The sequence below is a fragment of the Zeus faber genome (assembly GCF_960531495.2).
Source record: "Zeus faber genome assembly, chromosome: 19".
Lineage (NCBI taxonomy): Eukaryota > Metazoa > Chordata > Actinopteri > Zeiformes > Zeidae > Zeus > Zeus faber.
The window spans coordinates 9,870,798-9,897,095 of NC_137206.1; the positions used below are offsets into that span (position 1 = coordinate 9,870,798).

The following is a 26,298-nucleotide window of genomic DNA, read 5'->3' on the forward strand; positions in this document are numbered from 1 at the left end:
CACGACAAATAATGACTGTATATTATTGTGGCGGACCGAGCGGGCGTGGTCAAGCCGCGGCTGCAGACGGCAGCTTGGGGCTTTCTTAACGTTTGTCTGTCTTACAGAGAGGGATCGGCACGCAGGCCCGTCAGCCGATCAGGAGAGCGAAGCCTCATTCCTCCTGCGCTCGCAATCATTGTTGATGAATTATTTATCCTTTCTCGCCAGCGAGCCTTTCTTTTGAGGTTTATTAGTAATGATTCTTGCCATGTTGGAAATCCAGCGCCAGAAAGACTCTCCCCAAACCCCTACCAGTGGGCAGAGACCCCCCCCCCAATTATTAAAATGGAAATCTTAAGTTAAAATTAAAAAAAAAAGAAAATGGACAACTTGTATGAAATTGTCAGAGTAAACAGTGTTCATAAACATCCTGTAGTTGTGAAGTTGATTAAATAAAAAAAAAAACCAATGTTTGGGAAGTGAATATTTAAAACGACAGCTTGACATTTGGATTACATTGTGAATAACTTAGGTTTCCATGAAAAACTTGGGGTATTTCTTTGAATAATTACGGTTGCAAGGCTTCTATTTTTCCGATGAACAGTTTTTGTGGACTACTGTTTTGCGTATGTTTCATTAACCCAGTAAAGTAATGGGTACAACAGAAATAAAATATCAATTGAACAGATCTACCAGCTAAGAAAGTACATAAATATACACGTAAAACGCATAGTTTGTCATCTCTAACCACTACGGAGTGATGGCGTCCACACCACACTGGACACGGTGGCAATGGACATTCTTAATCGGAATCTGTACATTTATAGTAAATAATACTATGACGTCATATAATATCTTACTGTAAATCGAATGAATTTTGTTTACGAAGAGTGGCATGTCAGTAAAGCAGGACCACCTGAATATTTGCGTGTCAAAGTTGTTTAGTTTTCAAATAAGTTCTGTTCCTTATGTGGATCCGTTTGGATGAAACTTTAACCCATAGGTGTTTGTGACATGCCGGTTGAAACTAGATAGATTCTGCTGATGTTGTGTTCCAGATAGTTTTAGATTTCAAAATTCTGAGAATTTACCCTGAACAATATTAATATAATAATAACAATAATAATAATAATAATAATAATAATATAGCTGCAGGCAGCAATACACAAGGTCCATTTTAGTTGTGTTAGTTACGAATTCAATTTATGAAGCTGCACGTACATTGAGTTTCTTTAAAACGATCGTCAATTTTTCTCTTTAAACCAAACCTTGTCATTGTTATAACTCACTGTGTTGTCTGTGGAAATAGAGCTGTAACCTGCACATTTACAGCAAATTGGATGATGATGTCACAAAGCGCCTTACTCCACAAACTCATCTCGCTCTATTACCCGAACGGAAGTTTTCATCGTTCCGGTCAAATATAGTTGGTTTTTTCACTCATTTCCGCCCCGCATATGGACATTTAAATCACGAGATGCGACGTCCCGGTTCTAACGACACATCAACGGTGTCCGTGGCTGCAGCAGTCGTCCTGTTCCAGACACTTTTAGGCCGAAGATTGAGGCACACACACGGCAGCTGCCAATTCTAGCTGGTCACTTTTAGCCCTCTCTAATCTAATAAGTGGACTGCCATGTAAATATCTGCCATCGGTGTTCACCTAGTGGCACTGAAGGTACAACAGGAGTTGATCTCTCTCTCTCTCTCTCCCTCTCTCTCTCCCTCTCTCGGAGGTAAGAGTGTGACATTTCCCACATTAAGCATAATTGAGCCACAATTAAACCTCAGGCAAGGGGGTCCTGTTGACGTGGAGGTAGGCGATGAGTCCCGCTCCTCACACACCACCTCCCGCTCACATCTAACCGCAGCACACCGGACAGTACAGGGTGTTGCGAGGACCTCCCAATTTGATATTGCAACACCAAGCTCTTAGAATTCTATGTATACAAGTCGATCTTACAATTCCTCAAATTAACTGGAACGTTTTTAAATATGTTATCTATGGCGTGAAGTTCACTTCCGACTTCTCTTTCCTCTCTTCTTTTCCACAGTATTGAACAGCAGTATTTCCCTGGCTATACACTACGTCACACTGTGTGTTGACATGCAGTTGCCATCAGGTTTATATTTAGACACTAAGTTTACCAAAATGTGACAAATTTGGACATAACTGACCTTATGAAATGGTCTGTGAGTAAGGAGGTGAATTAAAAGTACCTCTCTCTGTACCTGTATGAAATATTAATATAAGCAAGGAAACAGGAAGTTCTCTCACCTCATTGGTCCTCTGCATACGTGGGGAGGGTGAAGGGGCCGGGCTTCTCAGACTGACAGCCGGCGACTCCGCTCTGCTGCCCCTTTGCCCGCTGCTGCGCCTGTGGCGCGCCGGCATCTCGTCTTCGTAGTAACCGTTCTCCGAGCACATGATGACGGCCGAGGAGTCTGAGAAGACGGACACCGCCGCGTCCTCGTCCTCCTCGTCGTTCAGCTGCAGCTTCTCCAGCTCCTGGTTGATCTTCTGCAGGTCGGCCACGGCGGAGCAGGGACTCGTGCCGGCGACCCCGCTCTCGGGGCCGCCCAGCTCCGAGCACAAGGACAGGATGGTCTCCAGGCGCTGCCGCTCCTGGGGGCGCGCGCACACAGACAGACAGACAGACAGACAGACAGACAGACAGACACACAAAACCAGTTTGAGACAAAATACCATGATTGTTTAAACAATCGTAGGCAAAAGGACACTTATAGGGATATAGTGTTGACATGCAATATCTTCAAAACCCTGTCAATTTCGAGACACAGCGAGAGAAACATTTATTTCAGGGATGCTGCAGGTAGAGAGTTACTTTGTAAGACCTTTTGAGGACAGATTTTAATGACATTTTAGACCGATTTTGGATAAATCCCCTGTATTAAATATAGTATTGCAGGTTAACATTATTACATTAGGTTACATTAGGTTAAGGTTAAGTACTGAGGTGCTATATAGTTGGTACAGGCCTGAGGTCAGTATTGGGTAGAAATAGGGTAGGTTACAAACTAGACTATTCTTATATTATCAGAAGTATTGATGCCAATTCAGAAAAACTTGACTCATTTTGAAGAACTCGACAAATTAAGAGACCATCAATTCAAATTTAAGACCATTTCAGGAATTAGACCTGCAGACACCCGGAAATCGAGCAACTCAAATAAATCAAAGCAACCATTTAAAGCCGTATTACACCACAAAAAGACACAGCTTTCTAGCATGCTCAATATGAGAAGGCACTATAGAGGCATAGGGGTATTATCTCTTATCGCTGAAATTTCCACAGCTCAGGTTACCTGTGGAAGCATCCCAGCAGTTCACTGCTTCTTGGTTAAAAGAATCCCGTTTGCAATGAGATACGCTAAATCCTCGACACGGTAAACCTAATCTACTGTTTATAACTAACTTATCGAGGAGGTGAAATCCACAATGTACGCTGCTCCCTCTCGGAGAAACTTCAGGAGGTTCTCGATCTCTCTCTATCTGCCAGAGTTCTGACGGCTCCCCCAAACTTAAGCGAGAGTGTGAGAGAGAGAGAGAGAGAGAGAGAGAGAGAGAGCGAGAGAGAGAGAGAGAAAGAGAAATTCAGAATGAGCTCATAACAAGGTAGACAACTGTTAACAGTGGCAGGAATGTGTGTGAGAAAGTGGCATGTCCCCAATATGTATATACATGTGTGTGTATGTGTTTTTTACTATACTTGTCTCCCAATTCACTATTTTAAGGTTTAGAAGTGCACAAGAAAAAACATGGGTCCTCACTTACCAGGTGTATTTAGGTGTTGGACCCCGCTTTGATACTCGTACAAGAATGTGTGTGTGTGTGTGTGTGCGTACTACATACTATATAATTGTCGTCAAAGTGTATAATACAGGTCAGGAGCGGTGGCAAAACAATCCAGTGTCATCTTGTCACCTTGTTACATTCAAATGACAACAAGCCACTGTAGAGCATTCATAGTAATCTGCTGGCAACTAGAGAGAGAGAGAGAGAGAGAGAGAGAGAGAGAGAGAGAGAGAGGGAGGGAGAGAATGCGAGAGAGAGAGTGTGAGAGAGAGAGAGAGAGAGAGAGAGAAAAGAGGTGAAAACGTGGTAGGTAGGTAGGTAGGTAATGAATTAACAGGGTAAGGTAATGCATAATAGCACAGAAGCTGGAGAAAAAGCCCAGAAGAGAATGAAAGAACGAGTGTTCGAGGCTGGGAAAGAGAGGAGGAGACGGACGAGAGGCAGACGACGGGGGAAACACGAGCTGGTTCTTTGGCACACAGAGGACTAATATAGGAGTGTGGGGATTAAGGCAGCCATCTCTCACTCCATCGCTCTCTTTCTCTCTCTCTCTCTCCCCTTTACCCCCTCTGTCTTCTCAGGCAATATGAGTTGATATGTTTTATTTACCTTCTAATTTGTCCCAAATCGGTTTAGCCCCTTCTCTAGGTATTTAGGATTTTCTACCAGGAAACTGGGCAGTGTTCCACTTTGGGATTATGTGTCCTTTATTAATAGCTGGTTCAACAAGGCCTCGTGGAGACAAACTAAAGAAGGAGAGCGCTTCCGTGGGAGAAGGCCTGGACCGTGACTCATACAGTGTTTTGGGAACAAAACCCCGGAATAAAGACGCATAATAGAGGTCTATGTGGACTTAAAATCAGTACAGTGCGTTTCCATTTGTTAAGGGGTGTTCACTCGCCGGCCACTAGAGGGCAGACTAGATTAAGAGTACTGAGAACAGTTCAAAGTCAATCCTTGAAGCTGGAGGAATGCAGTGCGCATCCAATCTGTACCCTGTCCATCAAAACAATTACCCAACTTTACTCTGCTGGCAAGAACGCACCGCTTAGATTTTTCCAAGGCTGCTAAGAAGCCAATTTCTATCAATCGACCGAGGCAAACTCCTTGAATAAGTAAATGTGGTCGGCCAATACATCTATATCCGATTCGGATTGGCGCACAAAAATATCAACTTTAATGTGGTATTAGAGCAAAGCAGCCATTTTCGCTCTCCGCAACGGCACATTCTCGTGGGAGCACCGGGGGCAGGGACCGGTTACAGCTCTGGCGCGCTACGCGTAGTTTACAGAAGAGCGGGTTAGCCCCAAAGCCACAGGTTTATTCAAAGCCAGGGCAAATTTGGGTCAGGTCGTAAAAAGCATGGCGAAAGGTGTCCCAACAGTGGAATCCAATTCTTGATTCAAATCAGGAGCTGAAATGACAACTTTGTGGGTTTGGCTCCGGGTTGACACCGGCGTTTCCTCTCACCGACATGGAGGCTATCGCGGATTTCAGTTGGCTCTGGAGGAGCCGCGAGGAGCCGACAAGTTATCTTGGTTCGCAAGCCGCGATGGGAGTGGAGCTTGTGCTGTGAAACGCTTAAAAACCACAAGTTACAGTTAAATAATCTAACTTAAGACTTTCAAGAGCGAGGTTGGTATAACTGGACATGTGGGGCTTCTGGGTTGTGTGAGTGTGTGTCTGTGTGTGTGTGTGTGTGTGCCTGTTCATCCACCTGCTGCGCCGTAGTTGCGCTCTATAATTCCGCTTGATTTTCTAGCCCACATCTGACTCGCGGGTGCCTGTGGCCTGTGCAGTGGTCCGAACCGCGCTGGGCAGGACTCCAGATTGCACACGCACGGACACACACACACACACACACACACACACACACACACACACACACACACACATACACACATACACACATACACACCCAATTGTGGTTAGAAAACCTCTTATTTGGGGTCAAATCTGTCCCGTGGTAAGTAGATGTGTGTATCCGTGTGTCTCTCTCTGGGAGAGATCTTTTTAAAAGGACAAGGGAACCAAAGCGGTCCATATCGCGCAGTATCCCTTCACTTCCATCACTGAATTGCTCTGTGTGTGTGGTCTGTCAGACAACAAACACAGACATGTTTACTGAGTATTTGGTTTAATAAATCATGAAAGACCAAGGACCTGGGGGGAATACTATTGTAGATTATACACTGATGTGAAAGTCTTAAACCTGCACACACTCACCAGCCTCTCCACCTCCTGCTCGCGGAGCCTCTCGTCCCTCTGCCGCAGGTGGTAGTCGCTCAACTCCTCCTTCCCGCTCAGCGAGCTGATGCTGCCCCGCCTCTCCCTGAAGCCGCCCGGCGGCGTCACCCCGGCCTTCCCGAACGACTGCCTCCTGTCGCCCGGCCCGAGGCCCGGCCCCAGCTCCAGCCCCGCCTTCCCGAACGAGGACCTCCTGTCGCCGAGCCCCTGCTCCCTCTCCCACGGCTCCTGGGGGCCGGAGCCCGCCGAGCTGGTGGAGGTCAGGCTGAGTTTCTTGGCGATGCGCGGGGAGGACGAGCCCCCCGCCTTGGAAGGGATGGTCACGTCGGGCGGGGTGGAGGCGGCGGAGACGGGGGAGGAGGAGAGGGACTTTGGGGCGGACAGGGAGATGGACACGATGCCGTCCCCGTGGTTGCCGTTGGTTCCCGAGACACCGGCGCCGCCGCCACTGCTGTTGTTGTTGTTGTTGTAGTAGTGGTGGTGGTGTTGGTGGTCTTTGGCAGGTTTGTAGCCCCCGCCCCCGTTGGAGCGGCGGGGGGGCAGCGCGGTCAACGTCAGCGCTCCGCTGGCGCCGGGGTCTCGCGGGGAGGTGGAGGGGCAGAGCCGCGGCAGCGAGCGGCTGTGGCCCCCCACCGTCATCCCGTTGAGCGAGCCCGCCGAGTACTTCCTGGTCCTGCCGCTGGACGGCGCCCCCTCCTGGTTGCCGAAGCTGCGGCGCCCCAGCCGGGGGCTGGAGGGCATGCTGGCGGCTCCTGACGACGGCGTGCGAGATGAAGAATAGGAGGAGGGAGGAGCGGAGAGGAGGACGCTGTCGCTCCCGGCGACGGAGCTGGAAGAGCCGCTGCCATTCCAGGTGGACAGCAGGGGGGTGAAGCCCGCGTTGTGATTGGTCGAACGCCGGCCGTCGCAGAGGCCAGGCCCGAGCAGGAAGCCGTCTTGGGATTGGCTGTGGCCCGCGGGGGAGCGGGAGGTCAGAGAGGAAGAGGAGGAGGGGTCGGAGCGGCGGGAGGGGGAGGGAGGGGCGACGGCCTTCAGGGAAAGGGGCGGGCGCTCGGAGCTGTAGAAACGTTTCGCCTGCTCCTGATAGGCTGACGACACGGAGGCAGGAGAGGTGACCGGAGTGGTGGGCGGAGACTGAGGAGAGGAAATCAAAAATGCATTCAGTAAAAAAACAAATGCGCATTTTAAACACCGTCTTTCTTTGGACAGAAGGAAGACGGAGTGGCTGGAGGAAGAGAGATGATAATGATGGGATAGACCATCAGAACATCTGAGAATCACTCCAACAATTTGTGAGGTTAGTTAGGTTAGTTACGAGGCTAGCTACACTCTTCTTAGTGTTTTATGACAGTCTGAGAAGCAAAAAAGAAATATTAATGGCATATTGTAGTCTTTTTTTTAGGTCCTTTGATTGTCTTTTTTTTTTCCTGTAGAAAACACATCTTGGGGCCTGCATGGGGCAAAGATCTTAATACGCGTGCCAATCAGGACACCTACGACAACAAACAAGGGAAACCAGTGATTTGCATCAATCCTTTGCATCAATCCTACATCCATCTTATCCAGCTTCCTTTTAGTCCCGGGCCTCAAAGTAGGAACGAATTAGCGTCACTCGGAGAATCTTTGAACAGCCGGGGCAGATACCCAACTTTGAGACGTCGATGGACGCGGGCCGAGACGATCGCCCGCCGGTGACTGACCTGCTTCATGCTGAAGTAGGACGGGTTGGCCTCGCCGTTGGCCCGCAGGCTGTTCTCCAGCGCCATCTTCTTGCGCTGCAGAGTGTCCATCAGGTCGCGGAGCTCGGAGGCGGAGCGCATGCCCCGGGCACTGCTGGCCCCGCCCACCACCGAGTGGCTGTAGTCGCTGCTGAACTTGAGATAATCTGGGGGAATGAGGCGGGAGACGAGAGGGAAGAGAGAAATGTGAAAATGAGACGACGGAGAACGGTACTGTGGCCTCTCACACACAACAAAAACAATGAGTTTAAATGAGGAAACCATGAATGTTGACACACAGGCAATTTTGTTAAACGTCCTTTTTACAGTATGTTGAGCTGGTGGGAAAAAAAACCTCCTAATGGTTTAGAGAGCTCAGGAGGCATAAAGGGTAGGGCGGAGCGGGTGAGAGAGAGAGAGAGAGTGGTTTTGGATCTCTGCGTGAGTCTACCTGAGACTGGAGCTATTCATAGCTGGGGCCCTTGGCAGTACAAACCAAACCCAAACAATTCTCAGCTGGCACAGAGGCACCGAGAATAGGAGCCAACACACACACACACACACACACACACACACACACACACACACACACACACACACACACACACACACATACACACACACACACACACACACGTCCAATGCTCCAAAACAAACACGGTATCTGGTAGTTAGAGAGTCCAACGCGGGGCCAATCCCTCGGTTTGGGAGAGTTGGGAAAAGGAAGCGACCGCAGAATACTCTGGAATTCCCACAGGAGCCCCCCACCCCCACCTCCGAACCCGCCCCGCCCCAAAACAGCCCTCGCGAGTGTTTTAAAAGCCGTCGCAAAATAGGAGGTCTCGAGATTCTGAGCTACCCTAAAGAGGCCGTTTTGGTAGCGGAGCTGTCAATGATTGATCGGCCATTAGGCCCACCTTCCCGTGCGGGGACCGCCCGCCCCCCGACTCCCCAAATACTGTCTTCCCGATGACAGATTTAACCTCAAAGTACAACGGTAGGCGAGAGCAGCCTTTCATTTCCAGGTTGTTGTTTTTTTTAAAGGATATCTGGGCTTTTTATATGGAAAAAGAACTACTGCGCAAATGCTGAGACCACCCAGCATTTAACTACCAACACACACACACACACCCAGCTCACACATGTGCCTCCACCTAAGACAGATGTATGCAAGTCTACATTCCAATATCTATTCCAAGTGTGTGCACGAACTCACATCTGTGTGTGTGTAATTCTGTTTTACTGTACTTGTGAGGACCGGTCTACCAATACAAGTACAAGAATGTGTCTGTGTGTGTACTATGTGTGTGTGTGTTTGCGCAGACTCATTCGTTTTCAGGTATTAACAAATGCGGACCTGTCCGTAAGAAGGGCACATTTGTTAACGTGGGAGAGAAGCTATTGGACCCGAATGTGCGCGGGAGGGTCAAACCTTACATGGAGGTGATAAATGGGGCAGAAATTGAGGACATCATAAGACCACGCACGCACACGCACACGCACACACACACACACAGTTTGTCTCCATACATGGGCACAGATATGCTTAAGGCCTGGCTTCTATCAAGACTTTCCTCTGTCTTCTTTTGTGCTCAGTGACTCTCAGTGGATGTGGAAGACCCTTCTACAAGGTGTGTAGGGGTGTGTGTGTGTGTGTGTGTGTGTGTGTGTGTGTGTGTGTGTCTCTGAATCGGAGCAAAAACTAAAAGGTATTTCTGAGAGAGAGAGAGAGAGAAAGTGGTGCATTCCAGCTGTCCGGGCACTTTTAAGAGTGTGGATCTCACTAATATATGGCCCACGTACACACACACACACACACACACACACACACACACACACACACACACACACACACACACACACACACACACACACACACACACACACACACACACACACACACACACACACACACCTGGCTCGTACCATCTGATCCATCACCCTGGAGAAGCGCGATCCATCCACGTCGTCATGACGACGGGGAGGCGCCAGACGACAAAGGCATTTCATGCGCTTTGAGTTTTGGAGCGGGCGTGCGAATGTGTGTGTTCACATTTTCATTGAAATGTAGGCAAGAATTTCCACTTTAAATCAATATCTTCTGTGCACACGCGCACACACACACATACACACACACACACCTGAAACTTCTACCCTGAGGTTACCATGGGGGGGGGGGGGGTATTAGGGGAGGAGAATGTGTGTGTTGAGGGGGGGGGGGTGCAGGGGAGAGGGAAAGAACTAGGGGAAAGAAGAAGAGAGGATGATGGGGAATAAATGAAGAGAAGAGAGAGTCTTATCTTCAGGAGGATCAGGAGCAAAGGGCTGGAGCAGATAAAGGACCGTTCAATGAATTGACCCGGTGTGTGTGTGTGTGTGTCTCTGTGTGTGCGTGTACCAGTGCTGTAGGTGAGCGGGGACACGGGGCTCTTCTGTGGCAGCATGCTCTTCATTCTGCTGGCCTCCTCGGGATGGTTGAAGCGGAAGAAGTAGGATTTACCCAGACACAAGGAGTACCCTGGAAAACACACGACACACACATAAAAACGTGTCACAACGCTCAGCCACCTCTGTGCCGTTTGTGTGTGTATGATGTGGTACTCGCGTCCGGCTCAAGACCTGATTCTTGTAAATCGAAGAATTGAAATCCAGCACGACACTCGGCACAAGCCTCTGACTCGATACAGACTCCGCTTCGGTGAAAAAGCAAATTGCAAAACCTTGGTTTGTTTCCGTGTGCACGCAACACCAGATGGGCGAAGTTTATTGCAATGGGTCGCTCATGTAGAGAACATGCAAAGAAGTTTGTTTTTCTAATTAAAAGCAATCTCGTCCTGCCGTCTCTTCCCGGAGTGTTTTTACAGTGTTTGTTAAGTGGCCAAACTGCAGCAGCCTGGTACCAATTTGGGCTTCAAGACAAAAAGTAAACCCAATCAATAGTTGACACACGTTTACACTTAAATGAGACAAACAGACGGACGGGTTACACATTAAAGGAAAAACTTCTAATTAATGAAGAAATGCAACAAACGCAGGTGCTTCGATACAGGTGTAGTGCATGTTCCCAGCAAGCAATGAATATCCCATCAAGTTCTGTGGCTGAGCAGACACAGCACACCTTGATTTTGGGTCAAAAATGGCAAGAAGAAAAGATCTAAGTGACTTTGATAGAGGGTTCATTACTGGGGCACAGATGACAGGAGCCTCACTAACAAAGACTGCTCAAGTGGCTAGTGGTTCAATAAGAACTGACTGAAGTTACATCTGCATTTAGATCTATGGGAAAGACATCACCACATATGGTTGGAAATTGTGGTCCGAAAGCACACATTCCATGACTGCGATGCTCGTGCATTAGGGTGATATGTGCTGTCAGCACAAGCAGAAGCTGGTCTCTTCCAGGATGACAATGCCAACATCCACAGGGCACGAGGGGTCGCTGAAGATGATGACTATCAAAATTATGAAGTGTGAATCATATGCTTTGGCCTTCACCAGTCCAGTCACCAGACCTCAACCCAACCTGTGGGAACTGCTCTCCACCACCATCATCAAAACATCAAATGAGGGAATATCTCTTGGAAGAACGGTGTTCCATCCCTCCAGTAAATGAAAGGGGAAAGGCTAAGCTCATCTTTAATAGTCACTGCACACAGAAAACACGCATACTGTGGTGTGGGGATGGTGTGGTTTGAGCAGTCACACCTGTTCTGTTCTAGGTAATAGGATCCCATGATCAGAGTGGCTGCATACCTGTTGCTCGTTAGTTGGTCTAACGTGCAACAGGTAAAACCCCCATCCCCAAACACACTCAGGAGAGAGGAGCCCTGTCATGACACGTGTCCGTCTGCTACTAGGCTTATTCCACCTAGCTCACTCTCTACAATAAACTAGTGTGTGAAACCCCGTCGTCTGTGTCTCTGTTGCTGGAGGTCCCCAACTTCCGCGCCCATCGCTGGTCAGACGATTCTTCTGCATGTTTTTAGCGGGGTTCTTACAATGTTATATGGAGGAAATTCCACGTGGGAAAGGAGAGAACATGCAAACTCAACACAGAAAGGGCCCTTATCGGCAGATAACCCACCGGAGTGCCGTGCCAACAGTGCCTACTCAAAGCACTTTAACAGAACATGCCTCACATTCACCCATTCACACACACACATTCGTACGTCTATGGCAGCTCAACAAGAGCAGTTAGGGGTTCAGTGTCTTGTTCAAGGACACTTTGACATGCTACCAGGAGGAGCCAGGGATCAGACAAGGAACCTTCTGAACCTCTACCTCCTGAGCAACCATTGTAAGAGTTACAGACACTTATTCTATTCTATGCCAAGGTGCATTGAAGCTGCTCTGGCAGCTCATGGTTTCCCAACAACGTACAAAGACTTCCTTCCTATTTGTCATCCGTCTGTATATCGTGTACCACAAATTAAAGGAAACTCAGGTGGGCAATATGGCCGAATTGTACGATATGTACAGTATTTGGGCTATGGAATATAAATTACAATCCTTACAAACAGTAAAATATCATGAGTTTGGGATCAAGCACACACATATTTATACATACATATATTCGTAACATAACGGACAAACTAGTCAAATAATACACAAGCCCTGGTGCAAAACCACATCGAAATCCGGTTTGCAGAGAGGCATGGGGTGTTTTCACAGAGCACTCAGAAATGTGGACCGGCAAAGTGGTGAGACCACAATTACACACTGTTAATACAAAGCCACAGGCAATAAATACAGGTACAACCACAGATTAACATTTGGATGAGCTTAGATATTCATCCTTGGCAGAAAACACACACACACACACACACACACACACACACACACACACACACACACACACACACACACACACACACACACACACACACACACACACACACACACACACACACACACACACACACACACACACAATGTTTGTTCTGGCCATCAATTAGGCTGAGAGCGCCCAGCCATTAAACAAGATGTTGGGGTCGCAACCTCTGTACTGCACACAGACAGTCCCAGCTGTCCAAATACCTCAGCAGCCGAGGGAGAGAGAGAGAGAGAGAGAAGGAGTTGCATAAAAGGGAGAAGAGAGAGGAACAAAGAGAGCGGTACATCACACACACACACACACACACACACACACACACACACACACACACACACACACACACACACACACACACACACACACACACACACACACACACACACACACACACACACACACACACACACACTTTTGAAGGAGAAGTGGAAATGAGAGGAGAAGCCGAAATCAAAACACTGTAATCATCTCTGTCGCTCCAGCTCCGTCCTTTTTGGGGGCGGAGGTGGTTCAGATTGGCAGTAAAGCTCTGTGTTTGAGTGTGTGTGTGTCTCAGTGAGCGTAGATGCCTGTGTCCTGAAGTCAGACTCCAAGAGGGAAGCTGTGGAAAAAAGACTAAATGGAAAAAATGTCTGAATCCCTTTTCTCCCTGTTCTTTTCTTTTTTTTTTTTAACCCATTAAAAGGTCTTCTTCCTCACTCTCCACCCTCTTCATAGTCTGTAACCGCGATGTCGGCCGACGCAGGCGTCCAAATTTCAATCATGGTGTAAAAGAGGCTGAATAAAATAGTAATGCTGTTTTCAGTCTCTAGTAGCTCACCTATCAGTAGAGGTAAAGTTATGTTTACTTTGCACAGATTATTGATACCTTATAATCGTTATTAACCCCGAAAGAAAAGCTGATTGCAATCGACCACAGATGTTCCACTATCATTTTTCAATCCCGATACCGATTCCGATACAGAGTACTACGGTGGCCCTGAGAGCTCAACGGGCGGCAACTTAAGAGAACACATGCAAATGGACAAAACACAGGCGGATTGAGAAAACATCTTCACCAACAGGACAACACATGCGAAGCATTGAGGAAACGCGCTGCAAATCCAGCTGTGTAGAACGAAGGCCATAATGCATGTTTTCCATTAATGCGATTGTATTTCTATTTTGCAGATCGTTTTGCTTTGCAGTTCGTTCGACGCGCGTTTTCTAATTGCTGTGCATGTGTTGACAAATCGGTGAAGATGTTTTCTTAAATTGCATGTGTTCTCTTAAGTTGCAGCTCTCAGGGCCACCGTAGAGTACCGATCCAATACCAGTGTGTTGAGAAAAAAATAAATTATAAAAAAAAAAATATATATATATATATATATATTTTTTTTTTTTTTTTTTTTTTTTTGTATGGCCTGGCTCAGGTTAAACCCGTTGTAAGACATGAAGAAACACATACAGAGAATGGATGCCATCAAACTTTTTTAATACCTAGTTTGACAGTCACCCATAACTGAAAAAGAACATCAATAAATAAATCTAGGAATAAATTTCAATTCCTTTTAAAAAAAAAGTGCAGCTACAATTTAGTAAAGTAAGACAGTCGAGTACAGCGCAGCATAAATCAGCTATCGTTGTTACGTCTGGCAACGTTGCGACAGTGCAGAGTTCGGCATTACGCTAATGTTTGCGACAGTGTGGCTGCAGAGTGGCTCCGGCTGCAGTCTCCGTTATTCACCACCATTCACCATAACAATCATCAAATGACAAATGACATGATATCGGATAGGTGCATGGACTTGCATACTCGCCCGATACCCGATCCAGCATTTTAGGCTTGTACTTGTATCGGCATGGGAACAACTCTACAATTGACCTATTGCATGTAGTCAACAAATACCTAGTGTGCGGTACTTGTGAGAACCAGTCTACAAATTGACAATTTCTTTCAATTACATGCACACTAGTGGGTCCTCACTTAGTGTATTTACTCGGACCTCACTTTGATACCAGTACAAGAATGCGTGTGTGTGTGCAGCTTAAATTTTCAAAGCTGATTTTTAGGATTAAAACACAAGAAGGAACAGTGCTGAGCTGCAACTTACTCCACACACACACACACACACACACACACACACACACACACACACACACACACACACACACACACACACACACACACACACACACACACACACACACACACACACACACACACACACACACACACACACACACACACACAAATGTTTAGTCTACACAGCTGGACCGCTCACTTCATAAATACACACTTGCGTAAAAACCGCCCCGCAGGTTTCGGGCACACACAGCGAGGATGTGGTGTCACAACACACACACACACACACATACACACAGAGATCAAAAGATTATCATAGGCCTATGTGAGTTGAAAGGGAATGAGAGAGAGAGAGAGAGAGAAGTAAAGAGAGCGAGAGGGGTGTCTATAGACACGCGCTTCGTCAGCACCGGTTAATTGCATGTTTTCCATTGCAGACGTGAGTAATACACACTATGTATTTATTAGAAAGGCGTTTGTTTGTTGATGTCATCACACTTGTCACAGTGCCTGTCTAATGACTCACGGAAGCCCTCGGTATTTTGCATGACAGCAGATCATCACACATACGCACACGCACGCACACACACACACACACACACACTCATGTCCATAACAAAAACGCCCCCTCATACAAACACACAAACACACACGCACACACACACACGCACAAACGTCGGTCTACTGTTGTAAAATACTAATTTCCCGGCTCTCTAATTTTGCCATGTGCCCCTTTTTAAAGGGAGGCAATAAGTGTGCTGTCGTTATTTGTTCACAGGCCTCCCCCACCGCCAACCTTTTTAATTTCCTCTAAACTCACTAAACTCCAGCTAACAAATAACTACAAGCCAAGTCACCCCAGCCTTCATTTTATCAGCACAAATAAACACGGCGCATGTGTGCGTTGTTGTCGTTCGTGTGACCGGGAAAGAGCGTCGAAACATGAGCCTCGAGTGTTTATTCTGCCATTATCATCTTCTATTACTCGATTAATGTAATAGAAACAAGCACACACACAACACTGGGAGTATCACAACAATCTGCGAGAACACTCACTCAGACCGCAGCAGAACCTCATTTATCCAAACCCCTGAGGGAGAGCGACGTGTTAAGTTGCCGGAAATATGAGCGAGTATGAATTTTATCTGTATCTTAATGCATCCAAGTGGTTTCAAACACATGGATATCCTATCTTATTAACTCAACTTTGGCAGAAAAACAAACCTCCGCAGCCACCGTGGCCTTGAAGAAGGGCAGCGTATCCAAGTCGGAATAATGAAAAAAAGTTTGGATGAATGGGGTCGTCCTGTGGTATTGATACTGGGAGTGACTTGTCAAATACAGCACTTCATATATCACCAGTCACTTTTAGACAAGACAGTTAAGTTGTTATCTTGGTCGTGCTCATGGGCAGAATAGACAATATTCCTAACCCCCTTGGAATGGGTAGTGCCGTGGTCTACGTCGAAGTTCCGTCCCGCGTATGACCCTTTGCGTTGCATCCTTTGAGAAAACAGCGACATAAAGAAACGCAGACAACCTGAAAGAGTGACGGCAGACTTTCTTTATGATAACCGCACAAAGATGAGGCCAGGCCTGCTGACGCCATGTCTTAAAACTGTTAAACCCGCCGCATTTACCGATGCGGATTCTCCTCCACAACACTGTCTCTAACCACACACACACACACACACACACACACACACACACACACACACACACACACACACACACACACACACACACACACACACACACACACACACACACACACACACACACACACACACACACACAGGAGAAATCATTAACTCACAGTTCTGTTTAGTTATTTATTGGCTTGTTTAGCGCTGGCCCTCCCACGGCGAGCCTGGCGGGCCGTCTCATGTAACCCCTCCCACAAATACGTCTGTATACACACACATAAGTCTAATTTTGCCCTCTACAAAGTCAACCCTCAGAGTCTTTGAGGGTCCAGATGTATGCGCCGCGTTGCGTCTGGACCCAATTTCTACATCCAAGCAAAGCTGCTACTCCACCGCAATGTTATGGGAGGGGAGACTCCAAACTATTTCTCTGTTCAGTTAAACGGCAGAAGAGGAAACTGCCGAATTAGGACCATTAGGTTAGAATAAGGAAAATAAACCCCGTTGCAAGATCTGATGTCACGGAGATGCGCGTCGGGGGGACGAAGCCGGGTCGGCACTGACAGTAAAGGGGCCGCCGCGCTGCCGTATTTGGAAATAAAGAAAAATCACATTAATTTCCATTGAAGACTGGTTAAGGAACCTGTGTTGTGCAAAAATGTACTCGCCATCGGCCGTAACATGAGGTTCTCTCATACATCTAAAGGGAACACTCACACACACACACACACACACACAAACACGTCCCAGTGGGGGTGTAAATTGACCCTAAAGCCACAAATTAAGCTTTTCTGGGGCAAGAGGGGCCAGCAATAATGCCATGAAAAACAAACTGGTTTTCCCCCCAGGAATACTGGTGCAGATTAGTCCATCAATCACTAGCTTTACCTCTATCTACATGCACATCTGGGGGGCTCAGTAGATTAGGCCCATCTTATCGCTTATTCACAACACACACACAGATACAGGAATCCAGTCCTGAATCATCAAACATCCCATCCACAAAACACCAGTACATTCGGCCCGATGTCATGTGCTAGTAAACGTGTCCCAACTAGAGGCCCTCAACATAATGTCTCTCTCTCTCTCTCTCTCTCTCTCTCTCTCTCTCTCTCTCTCTCTCTCTCTCTCTCTCTCTCTCTCTCTCTCTCTGAGTTCATTTGGAGTTCAGTTCAAGGTGTTTATGTGGAAAAGTCTGTACAGGACCATTGATCAATATGTGTTTCCAATTTAAAAAAAAAAAAGCTATATAAATAGCCATTTGACATGAATTTCAGTGTGGAGCTGGATAAGTTGACACTGTGTGGTAGAAGAGAGGGTGGTTTCACCAATCCAGACCATGCATGCTATTAATCATCAATAATCGGTCTCTTATCAGGTCTCAGGAGTCCCACACAGATAAGCACATTAGGAAAAACAAAAACCCACATGAAACAACTTCTCAACTTCAAAATTCAGCTGAAAACGCCTTAAGCCTCGGGGCATTTAGGCAGGGGCAAGTAATGTGAATATAATAACAGCCGAGACAATGCACTGGGGTATTGTCAGTCAGGTGTCAGGTGGCCTGCCCTCAACCCACCAAGGCAGTGTTTTTCGCCAGTGGTCATTTCCCTTCGTTGCACACACCCGTGACAGTCTGTGGACTTGAGGTTACACCGTGACCTGGCCAATTATGAGCCTGTAAATTAAAATCGCTGCCTTGCTTTTACAGAAAAAGAAAAATACCTTCCGAGGGATCTCTGGGCAACTTCTAAACCCTGACATTTCTGTGTACACGGAACGGTTCAATTTGTAATTCAAACCTTGAACTTTGCCCATTAACGTTACCATTGACCAATCAAGCAAGCGTCCCCTAAATCAGGGGTTCCCAAACTTTTAAATGGCAAGGCCCCCTTGGCAGACGACAACTCTGTGATAAGGACCCCTCGCCAAATACTCCACCATTATTAGTGGGTTTGGGTAGATGAATCTGGCACAAACAAATATAAATACACATACATACATACATTAATATATACACATACATATGTATATATATGAATGTGTGTGTGTGTGTGTGTGTGTATATTATACCCACACACACACACACACACACACACAAAGTTGAATTCAATATTTATAAAAAAAGATTTAAAAATATAAAATACAATAAATACTTTTTTTTTTTTGCTGCGGGCGCCGGCAATTCTTTCGAGGACCCCTAGGAGGCCGCGGGCCCGGTTTGGGAACCCCTGCACCTAAACGATGCGAGGAGAGATTTCCAAACAGAGGTAGAGCTGGGAAACTTCCAAATTTCGTCAATCAAAAGTTGATTCGTCGCATTCGGCGGCTCGCAAATGCGCCGCAGCCGCAGCACTTACGCACGGGACAAAAATAAATCAACACCGGCTGATGGATAAACAAGCGGCACCCATCCATTGAGTCCGTGACCGGTAAATAACTCCGACTTCTAAAATGAACTATGTGTTTTGGTTCCGCCACAAACCTTGTTATGGAGTCCCGCTTCAGTGAATAAATATCACTGAAAGTTGTTTTTTTTTTTGTTTTTTTTCTTCCTGGCGTCGCAAAAAATAAAAAATAAATAAATTAAAAAAAAAAAAAATGTAAAAATTGAAAATCAAACAATCATATCACGCCATACGACTTAAATCAGGTATTTCTGCTACGGTCGTTAAGACGCTAAACCCGGCGCTCTGCCCGACTCCCAGCGAGTGTGTCCCGCAGAACGTCTTCCCCCCTCCGCCCTCAAGTTGGATCCAGCATCTGTGGAGTCTGAGGGGAGGAGCGTACCAACTCTACATCAGCAGGGGCGGACGGTTCCAGTTTTAGGGGAACGCGCTTCAAATGCCCCCTAATAAAAATTTTAAACGGTTTATAGACCTGATAAAGGGTGTCGACGAGTAATAAAAACGATATAATCTACTAGTATTTTTTAAAACAAGGTCAACATTTACACTCATTGTTTACGTTGTCGTCCCCCCCCCCCCCCCCCCCCATCTGGAGTTGGTGGGTACAAGGCTTACAGACGGTGAGGTATTTGGTGGACGCCCCCTCCCACTTCTCTTTCTTTGTCTACCTATTTTCCCTTTGCCCCATTTTATCTACCTTGAAGTGAGCCCAGCTGGGATACGTGCTCCTCTAATGGCCTCTTCATGAAACCACAACTGTGATCCCTCCACATTTACTCCCTTGGTGATTTCAAACGTTGTCATCCTTGAAATTGGCCGATTTCGACGTCTATTCTGAGGGGGGGAAATGGAAAGAACAAAGGGGAATAAAGTGGTTGCGGGGCAACTAAAAAGAGTCTTATTGATCAATTGATCATTGTCATGCTGTGTTTAGCGTTAAATATCGCTTATTTAATAAGCGATATTTAATGCTGAACATTAAATATCGCATCACAATATTGCATCACAAGCAAGGAAAGTGAAACAGTGAAACTTCGGCTCCTCGACTTTTTTTTTTTTTTCTTTTAATCAGGGGACCTTTGTCTTTTGCTTTGATTTGGGGTTCTGCCCACCCCCACCCCTTCTGCCACCTCTGCAACGGTCAAGAGGGCAAATTTTTTGTCACGTGTAGGGAAAAAGTCACTTATATCTGTTAGGTCAGCACGAACCCTTTTGACAACCGGTCTGTGTTTTATCAAGAGTGTGTGTGTGTGTGTGTGTGTGTGTGTGTGTGTGTGTGTGTGCGTGTGTGTTGTGTGTGTGTGTGCATGTGTGTGCGTGCGTGTGTGTGTGCGTGTGTGGATGTATGCGACAGGACATGTCTATGCGTGTCTGAACATGTGTGTGATGAGCTGAATTTGATTCCATACATACAGTAAGCAGTGACACTTGTAAACACAGATTCAAAAGGCCATCACAGCCCACTCCGGCAGAAAGTGACAACAAAAGGGAGTGAGCTTTTTCGATGCCAAAAGGTCTTTTGTTTACCTCGGAATGCGGTTTGGCTTTGTCATACTGACGTGATGGTCATTAGACGTTTCCAGCTGCTGTAAGTCAGTTTGGTGTAAAGCATTCTTGATCTCAGGTCAAACTCAGGGGTCCTGGGTGCAAAACGGATCGTTTCCGAAGCACAGCGCTAATCATGTGTGCGCGTGTGTGTGTGTGCATGTGTGTGTGTGTATGTATACATGTGTGCATGTGCGTGTGTGTGCGTGTGTATGCCTGCGTGTGTGTGTGTGTGTGTGTGTGTGTGTGTGTATGCGTGTGTGTGTTTGCATGCGCGAGTGAGTGTGGTGGTGGTCACTCATTTGCCCCTCTGATCCTTTCGTTTAGCTGACCCTCGATGACTTTCCAAACCCTGCCGCCCTCTTGACCTGCACCGGTCTCTGCCCCGCCTCCTTTCGCTCTCCCTCTCTCTCGCTCTCTATCTTTCTTTCTATCTCTCTACCCCGACTTCGCACGTGTAGACCCACCGGCGTGTCGTCAATATTTGAATCGGGCCGGTCACAGCGGGAGGATAAATAAATAGGCCGGTCAATATTTAACTGACGTTGGCTGGGCAACACAAGACACACACACACACACCAGAGGAATGAATGGAAAAGCGTAGATCGAAGAATGAAGGGAAGTTTGAAAGAACGTTAAGAACCTACAGTGTATTGTGGAAAATGTATTCAAAATGTGAATTAAAAAAATGTATTTGATGCAAATGTATTTTCTTTCAGGCGGACCGGACCCCCCCCACCGAAATTCTTTCAAGGCAATAGAAAATATATATATCATATACATTGGATATTTATAATAAAAAAGTAAAAAAACTATATGTAGCACAAACGCTTAATGTCTCAATAATAAAAAATAAATTAAAAATTGCAACGGACCCGCCCGCAATTCTTTTGATGACCCCCAGGGGGCTGCAAACCCCTGCTGTCAATGATGCCAAACAGAGGAAAACTGGAAAACTTCCCAAGTACTTAAAAATGAAGAAAAGCGGAACGTTTGAGAGGACACAGACAGAGTGAGAGTAGGAGGCTTGCACAATTGGGAAATAAGTATAAAGGGAAATGGAGGAAGAGGTGAGAACAAGATGGGGGGAAGGTTTAGTTAGCAATAAGGGGGAGAAAAAAACAAAACATTTACAGTATACCAAATAAAGAGATTGGGAGGCTCTGGGGTGGAGGAGGGGTGCTTGCCAGTGTTTTGTAATCTGCCCGAGCAGAGATTTGGAGACTTGGAAGCCATGACTCACTGGAGGCTGCAAACACTTCCAAACCGCCGCTAATGAAACTAACCCTAGATAGGGGGATCGAGCACATACATGCACGCACATAGACATACACACACACACACATCCACATTCACACAGACGTATGAGCACTGTTAAGCATGCACAGATGTGTACACATACATGCACACATACACAAAATGCATAAAGGAATCACACACTGGCACAATTTTAACACACGTTGACCATTACTGACATTGCATGTACACACACACACACACGTAAGCACGCATGCAGGCAGGCAGGCAGGCAGGCAGGCAGGCAGGCAGGCACACACACACACACACACACACACACACACACACACACACACACACACACACACACACCGACACGCGCACTTGCGCTCACACACACACACACACACACACACACACACACACACACACACACACACACACACACACACACACACACACACACACACACACACACACACACACACACACACACACACAGTTGTTTCCATTGAGAGCCTGTGCCATATAACTGTACTTCCATGACTCATGCAGACACCGAGAGGGCAGGCTGACCAAACCACAAACCTGGCACACACACACGCACACACACACACACACACACACACACACACACACACACACACACACACATACCTGTTTTTGCTACTAGGTGGGGACACATGACAAATTGTAGCCTGGTGGGAACCACCCTTTCTGAGTGGTCTACATACAAGGCAGAAACTGATCCACACTCCATGTGCAGCTGTTATAACAGCCATCACTTGAAAACTTCAGTCTAACCCTCAGAAGACTGACCTGACATTTACCAACTGCTGGGGGACCCCGTCAGGTAGAAGACCCTCGAGGGGACCTGTGACGTAATGTTTTCATATGCAAATTTGTGTGTTAATATGCGTGTTTCAAAGGTTACCAATGGGGACCTCACCTCAAAATATTTAAATGAGCAATGTGACAACATGTGTTTGTTTCAAAGGTGACTAATGGGGACCTCACCTCAAAATCTTTAAATAAACAAATTCATATACATGTCAGCAGGTGTTTGTGGCTACCTCTATAATAATGCATTGCAACACTAAAATAAATCATTAGGTGGGAGAATACTGCTCTTTATCAGCCTACTTGTTCAATTCGGCAATCTTTATTTTTCATTTAACATCTTTTTACACAAAGATATACAATAGTATAAAAATATTAACAAATATACTCTTTAGAAACCAGAACAAAAACCAAACCTTGACTCACCTCTAATTCATATATATATATATATATATATATATATATATTGTTATTTTTTTTATTAATGAGACATAAACATGCTCAAGAAATCAAAAGCTGTCCATTTCCATGCATGCATATACACACATATGAGGCTATATTAGGCTTTTTTGCACTACCTCTTATCTCTCGTTCTCTCCTCCCCTGCTGACCTCTCACCCGTCACTCCCTGCTGATCTCTCTCTCCTCCCCCCTCTGACTCCCTCTACTCCTCTTCTCCTCTCCCTCCTCTATCTCTCTCCTCCCCCCTGACTCCCTCCTCTCCTCGATCTCCCTCCCTCCTCTATCTCCCTCCTCTCCTCTCTCCCTCCTCTATCTCCCTCCTCTCCTCTCTATCTCCCTCCTCTCCTCTCTATTTCCCTCCTCTCCTCTATCTCACTTCTCTCCTCTCTCTCCTCCCTCCTCTATCTCCTCCCTCCTCTCCTCCCTCCTCTCCTCTCTCCTCTCCTCCCTCCTCTCCTCTCTCCTCCCTCCTCTCCTCCCTCCTCTCCTCTCTATTTCCCTCCTCTCCTCTCTATTTCCCTCCTCTCCTCCCTCCTCTCCTCCCTCCTCTCCTCTCTATCTCACTCCTCTCCTCTCTCTCCTCTCTCTCCTCCCTCCTCTCCTCTCTCTCCTCTCTCTCCTCCCTCCTCTCTCTCCTCCCTCCTCTCTCTCCTCCCTCCTCTCCTCTCTCTCCTCTCTCTCCTCCCTCCTCTCCTCTCTCTCCTCTCTCTCCTCCCTCCTCTCTCTCCTCCCTCCTCTCTCTCCTCCCTCCTCTATCTCCCTCCACCCTCTATCTCACTCCTCTCCTCTCTCTCCTCCTCCCTCATCTCCCTCCTCCTTCATCTCCCTCCTCCATCTCCCTCCTCCCTCCTCCATCTCCCTCCTCCATCTCCCTCCTCCCTCCTCCATCTCCCTCCTCCCTCCTCTTTCTCCCTCCTCTCCTCTATCGCCCTCCTCTCCTCTATCGCCCTCCTCTCCTCCCCACTCTATTGACATGTGTCCTCCAGACCAGAGGAGTAGAACCAGAACGCTGTGATGCTCCTCAATATCTCTGCGTACGTAGCGGTGCATGGCTACATGGAGCTAACGGTAGCATCGGGCGTGCTGCCCCCCCCAGATCATGTGTGGGGGTTCTTAGTGACCTCGGGTCCGAGGGAGAAGAACACAGCGCTGGCCGTCATCCAGGCCACTGTAATGAGATCAGCTAGCATCTTAGCTCGTTCGCCGTTGCCCCGGGCAACATGTCTGCCACCAAGCCAGCCTGGCCATCTCTGCACGCGCCACTGGGCCTGTTGAATGTGTTTCTCCCTCTCCCTCCCATCACTGTACAGTCCCCTGCTAGCCCTGAACACAGGCCTAGTACAGCCCTGAACACAGGCCTAGCCCAGCCCTGAACACAGGCCTAGTACAGCCCTGAAAACAGGCCTAACCCTGAACACAGGCCTGGCCTAGCCCTGAACACAGGCCTAGTACAGCCCTGAAAACAGGCCTAACCCTGAACACAGGCCTGGCCTAGCCCTGAACACAGGCCTAGTACAGCCCTGAAAACAGGCCTAACCCTGAACACAGCCCTGAACACAGGCCTAGCCCAGCCCTGAACACAGGCCTAGTACAGCCCTGAACACAGGCCTAGTACAGCCCTGAAAACAGGCCTAACCCTGAACACAGCCCTGAACACAGGCCTAGCCCCGTGCACAGGCCTAGCCCTGAACACAGGCCTAGCCCTGAACACAGGGCCCATGGGTTTCACCAGGTTTGTGTGGTTGCTTTTAGTAGCGGTCATCCTCCTTTAGGAAGCATCTTTTACTGCTATAATTGTTGAATAAACTTTTGGAATTACACACTTGGGAAATATAGCACATAATCTCAACCAAAGCACTTATCTGTGACGATGTTTTAAATCCTTGAACATTGATACCGGCCTTTATCATCCCCATAAACACATATGCAAAGAATATTGACAGAAACAATTTAACAGACACAGTCTCAAGGTCTCTTCACCAGTCTTCAGACATGCTGACTTAATACAGACCATTACATTCATTGTCTTTTACCAAATGTCCTCTGGTATGATGTTATTCGGTTCTTGACGTAGAACTTCACTGCTTGCCAGGTTCTATTGTTGAGAACTAAAGGAGCTGACCTGATGCAGTCTTCACATTGCCTTTTCCCTGGTACCCTGCCAGATGTGATGCATTCCAAGAGTTTGTCCTCAACCGCCTTCACCTCTTCTTCTGTCCACTTTCTTTTTGGGGCTGTTGACACACCTAAAATCACAACATTTAGCCCCAAATTTTTAAATGGTTATTTTTCTCATCGTTTAAACATTTAGAGTATATGCTATACAAACATTGTATGCAAGAGCAGGGTTTCTCAATCTTTTCGGGCCTGGGGCCCGGTCATGTCAGAATTTATCGTCACAGGGCCCACCTTGACATCGTCTCACTCTCGTCAAACCCCCACCCCCCATTGGAAATATAAAGCAATTTGATATAGCCTATACAGTATGTAAAAGAATCATACATATTATTTGGCAGATTCTGTGGGAAGTAGCCAACCAATTCAGTAAACCATAAAGGTCATTCCCCTATTTTTTGATTTTCATAATGGCTTTTAGATTTGTAGCCTGAAACATATATTTGTCCTTTCTTTGCTCTGTGGACCAGTGTGCACCTCGTTGCGGACTGGCGCCGGTCTGCGGCCCATAGTTTGAGAAACACTGTGCTTGAGCATTGTCTGTTATGGTAAAGCTGGCCTGCATTTAATACCAAGATAAGTTAACCAACTAACTCTGGAGACCTACAATTTCAGGTGCGTGATTACAGATGTAGACACTGTGGGACTTAGTGAATGTCATTTTCAGATTATGTGTGACAGATTCAGCACCTGTTCATCAAGTGCAAAGGTAAGTAAGCATTGTATGACAAATAATATGTTAACTTTAGATAAATTCTTAGTTTTCTTTGTTTTAGGCATCAGAAAGCATCACATAAACATTTGGCCAAAATTCTACTAAAAGATCTTACAGTTCATTACTATACCGACGCATGCAAGTTCTCAGTTCAACGATTTTCACTCTTTACCTGACTTTGAAGGCATCTTTCTTCCTTTTGTATACATCCGGCTATTTGGAAGTTCCTCTGAAAATCAAATCAAAAGAAACACTTGATTTTTGGCACACCAAACACAAAACATAAATATAAAAAAATAAAAGCATACAACACATGTAGCAACAGCAGCCTATTGATACTACACATAGGTTGCACAATATTGTTTTAGTCAACTAAACAGAGGAACAATATGAGGGAGATTTAATACAATTAAGCTTTCAATGTAGCCTGGAAATCCAGACCTATATCTAGAAAGCTGTAGGGTCTGGCAACGAGTAATGAAAATGGCCCAACTCGAGGGGCGGAGCCAAGCATGCGTTTGAAAATATCACTGCCCGCAATTGGATTACACTATGACCAATGAGAAGAATACAAGGGGTGACATATCCAGACCAGTGGAGCTAACCAATAG

At 46.7% G+C, this 26,298-nt stretch overlaps 1 protein-coding gene across 1 annotated transcript in view; it reads right to left on the bottom strand.

Annotated features, from left to right (window-relative positions):
* Positions 1 to 26,298, bottom strand: part of phldb2b (pleckstrin homology-like domain, family B, member 2b) — a 69,029-nt gene that overhangs the window by 18,232 nt on the left and 24,499 nt on the right. The window contains exons 6-9 of the mRNA XM_080020204.1: positions 10,163 to 10,282; positions 7,747 to 7,931; positions 6,026 to 7,180; positions 2,246 to 2,608 (exon numbers count right to left, since the gene is read on the bottom strand). Coding sequence (XP_079876330.1) covers positions 2,246 to 2,608; positions 6,026 to 7,180; positions 7,747 to 7,931; positions 10,163 to 10,282 — 1,823 coding nt within the window. The remainder of the gene's footprint in view (positions 1 to 2,245; positions 2,609 to 6,025; positions 7,181 to 7,746; positions 7,932 to 10,162; positions 10,283 to 26,298) is intronic.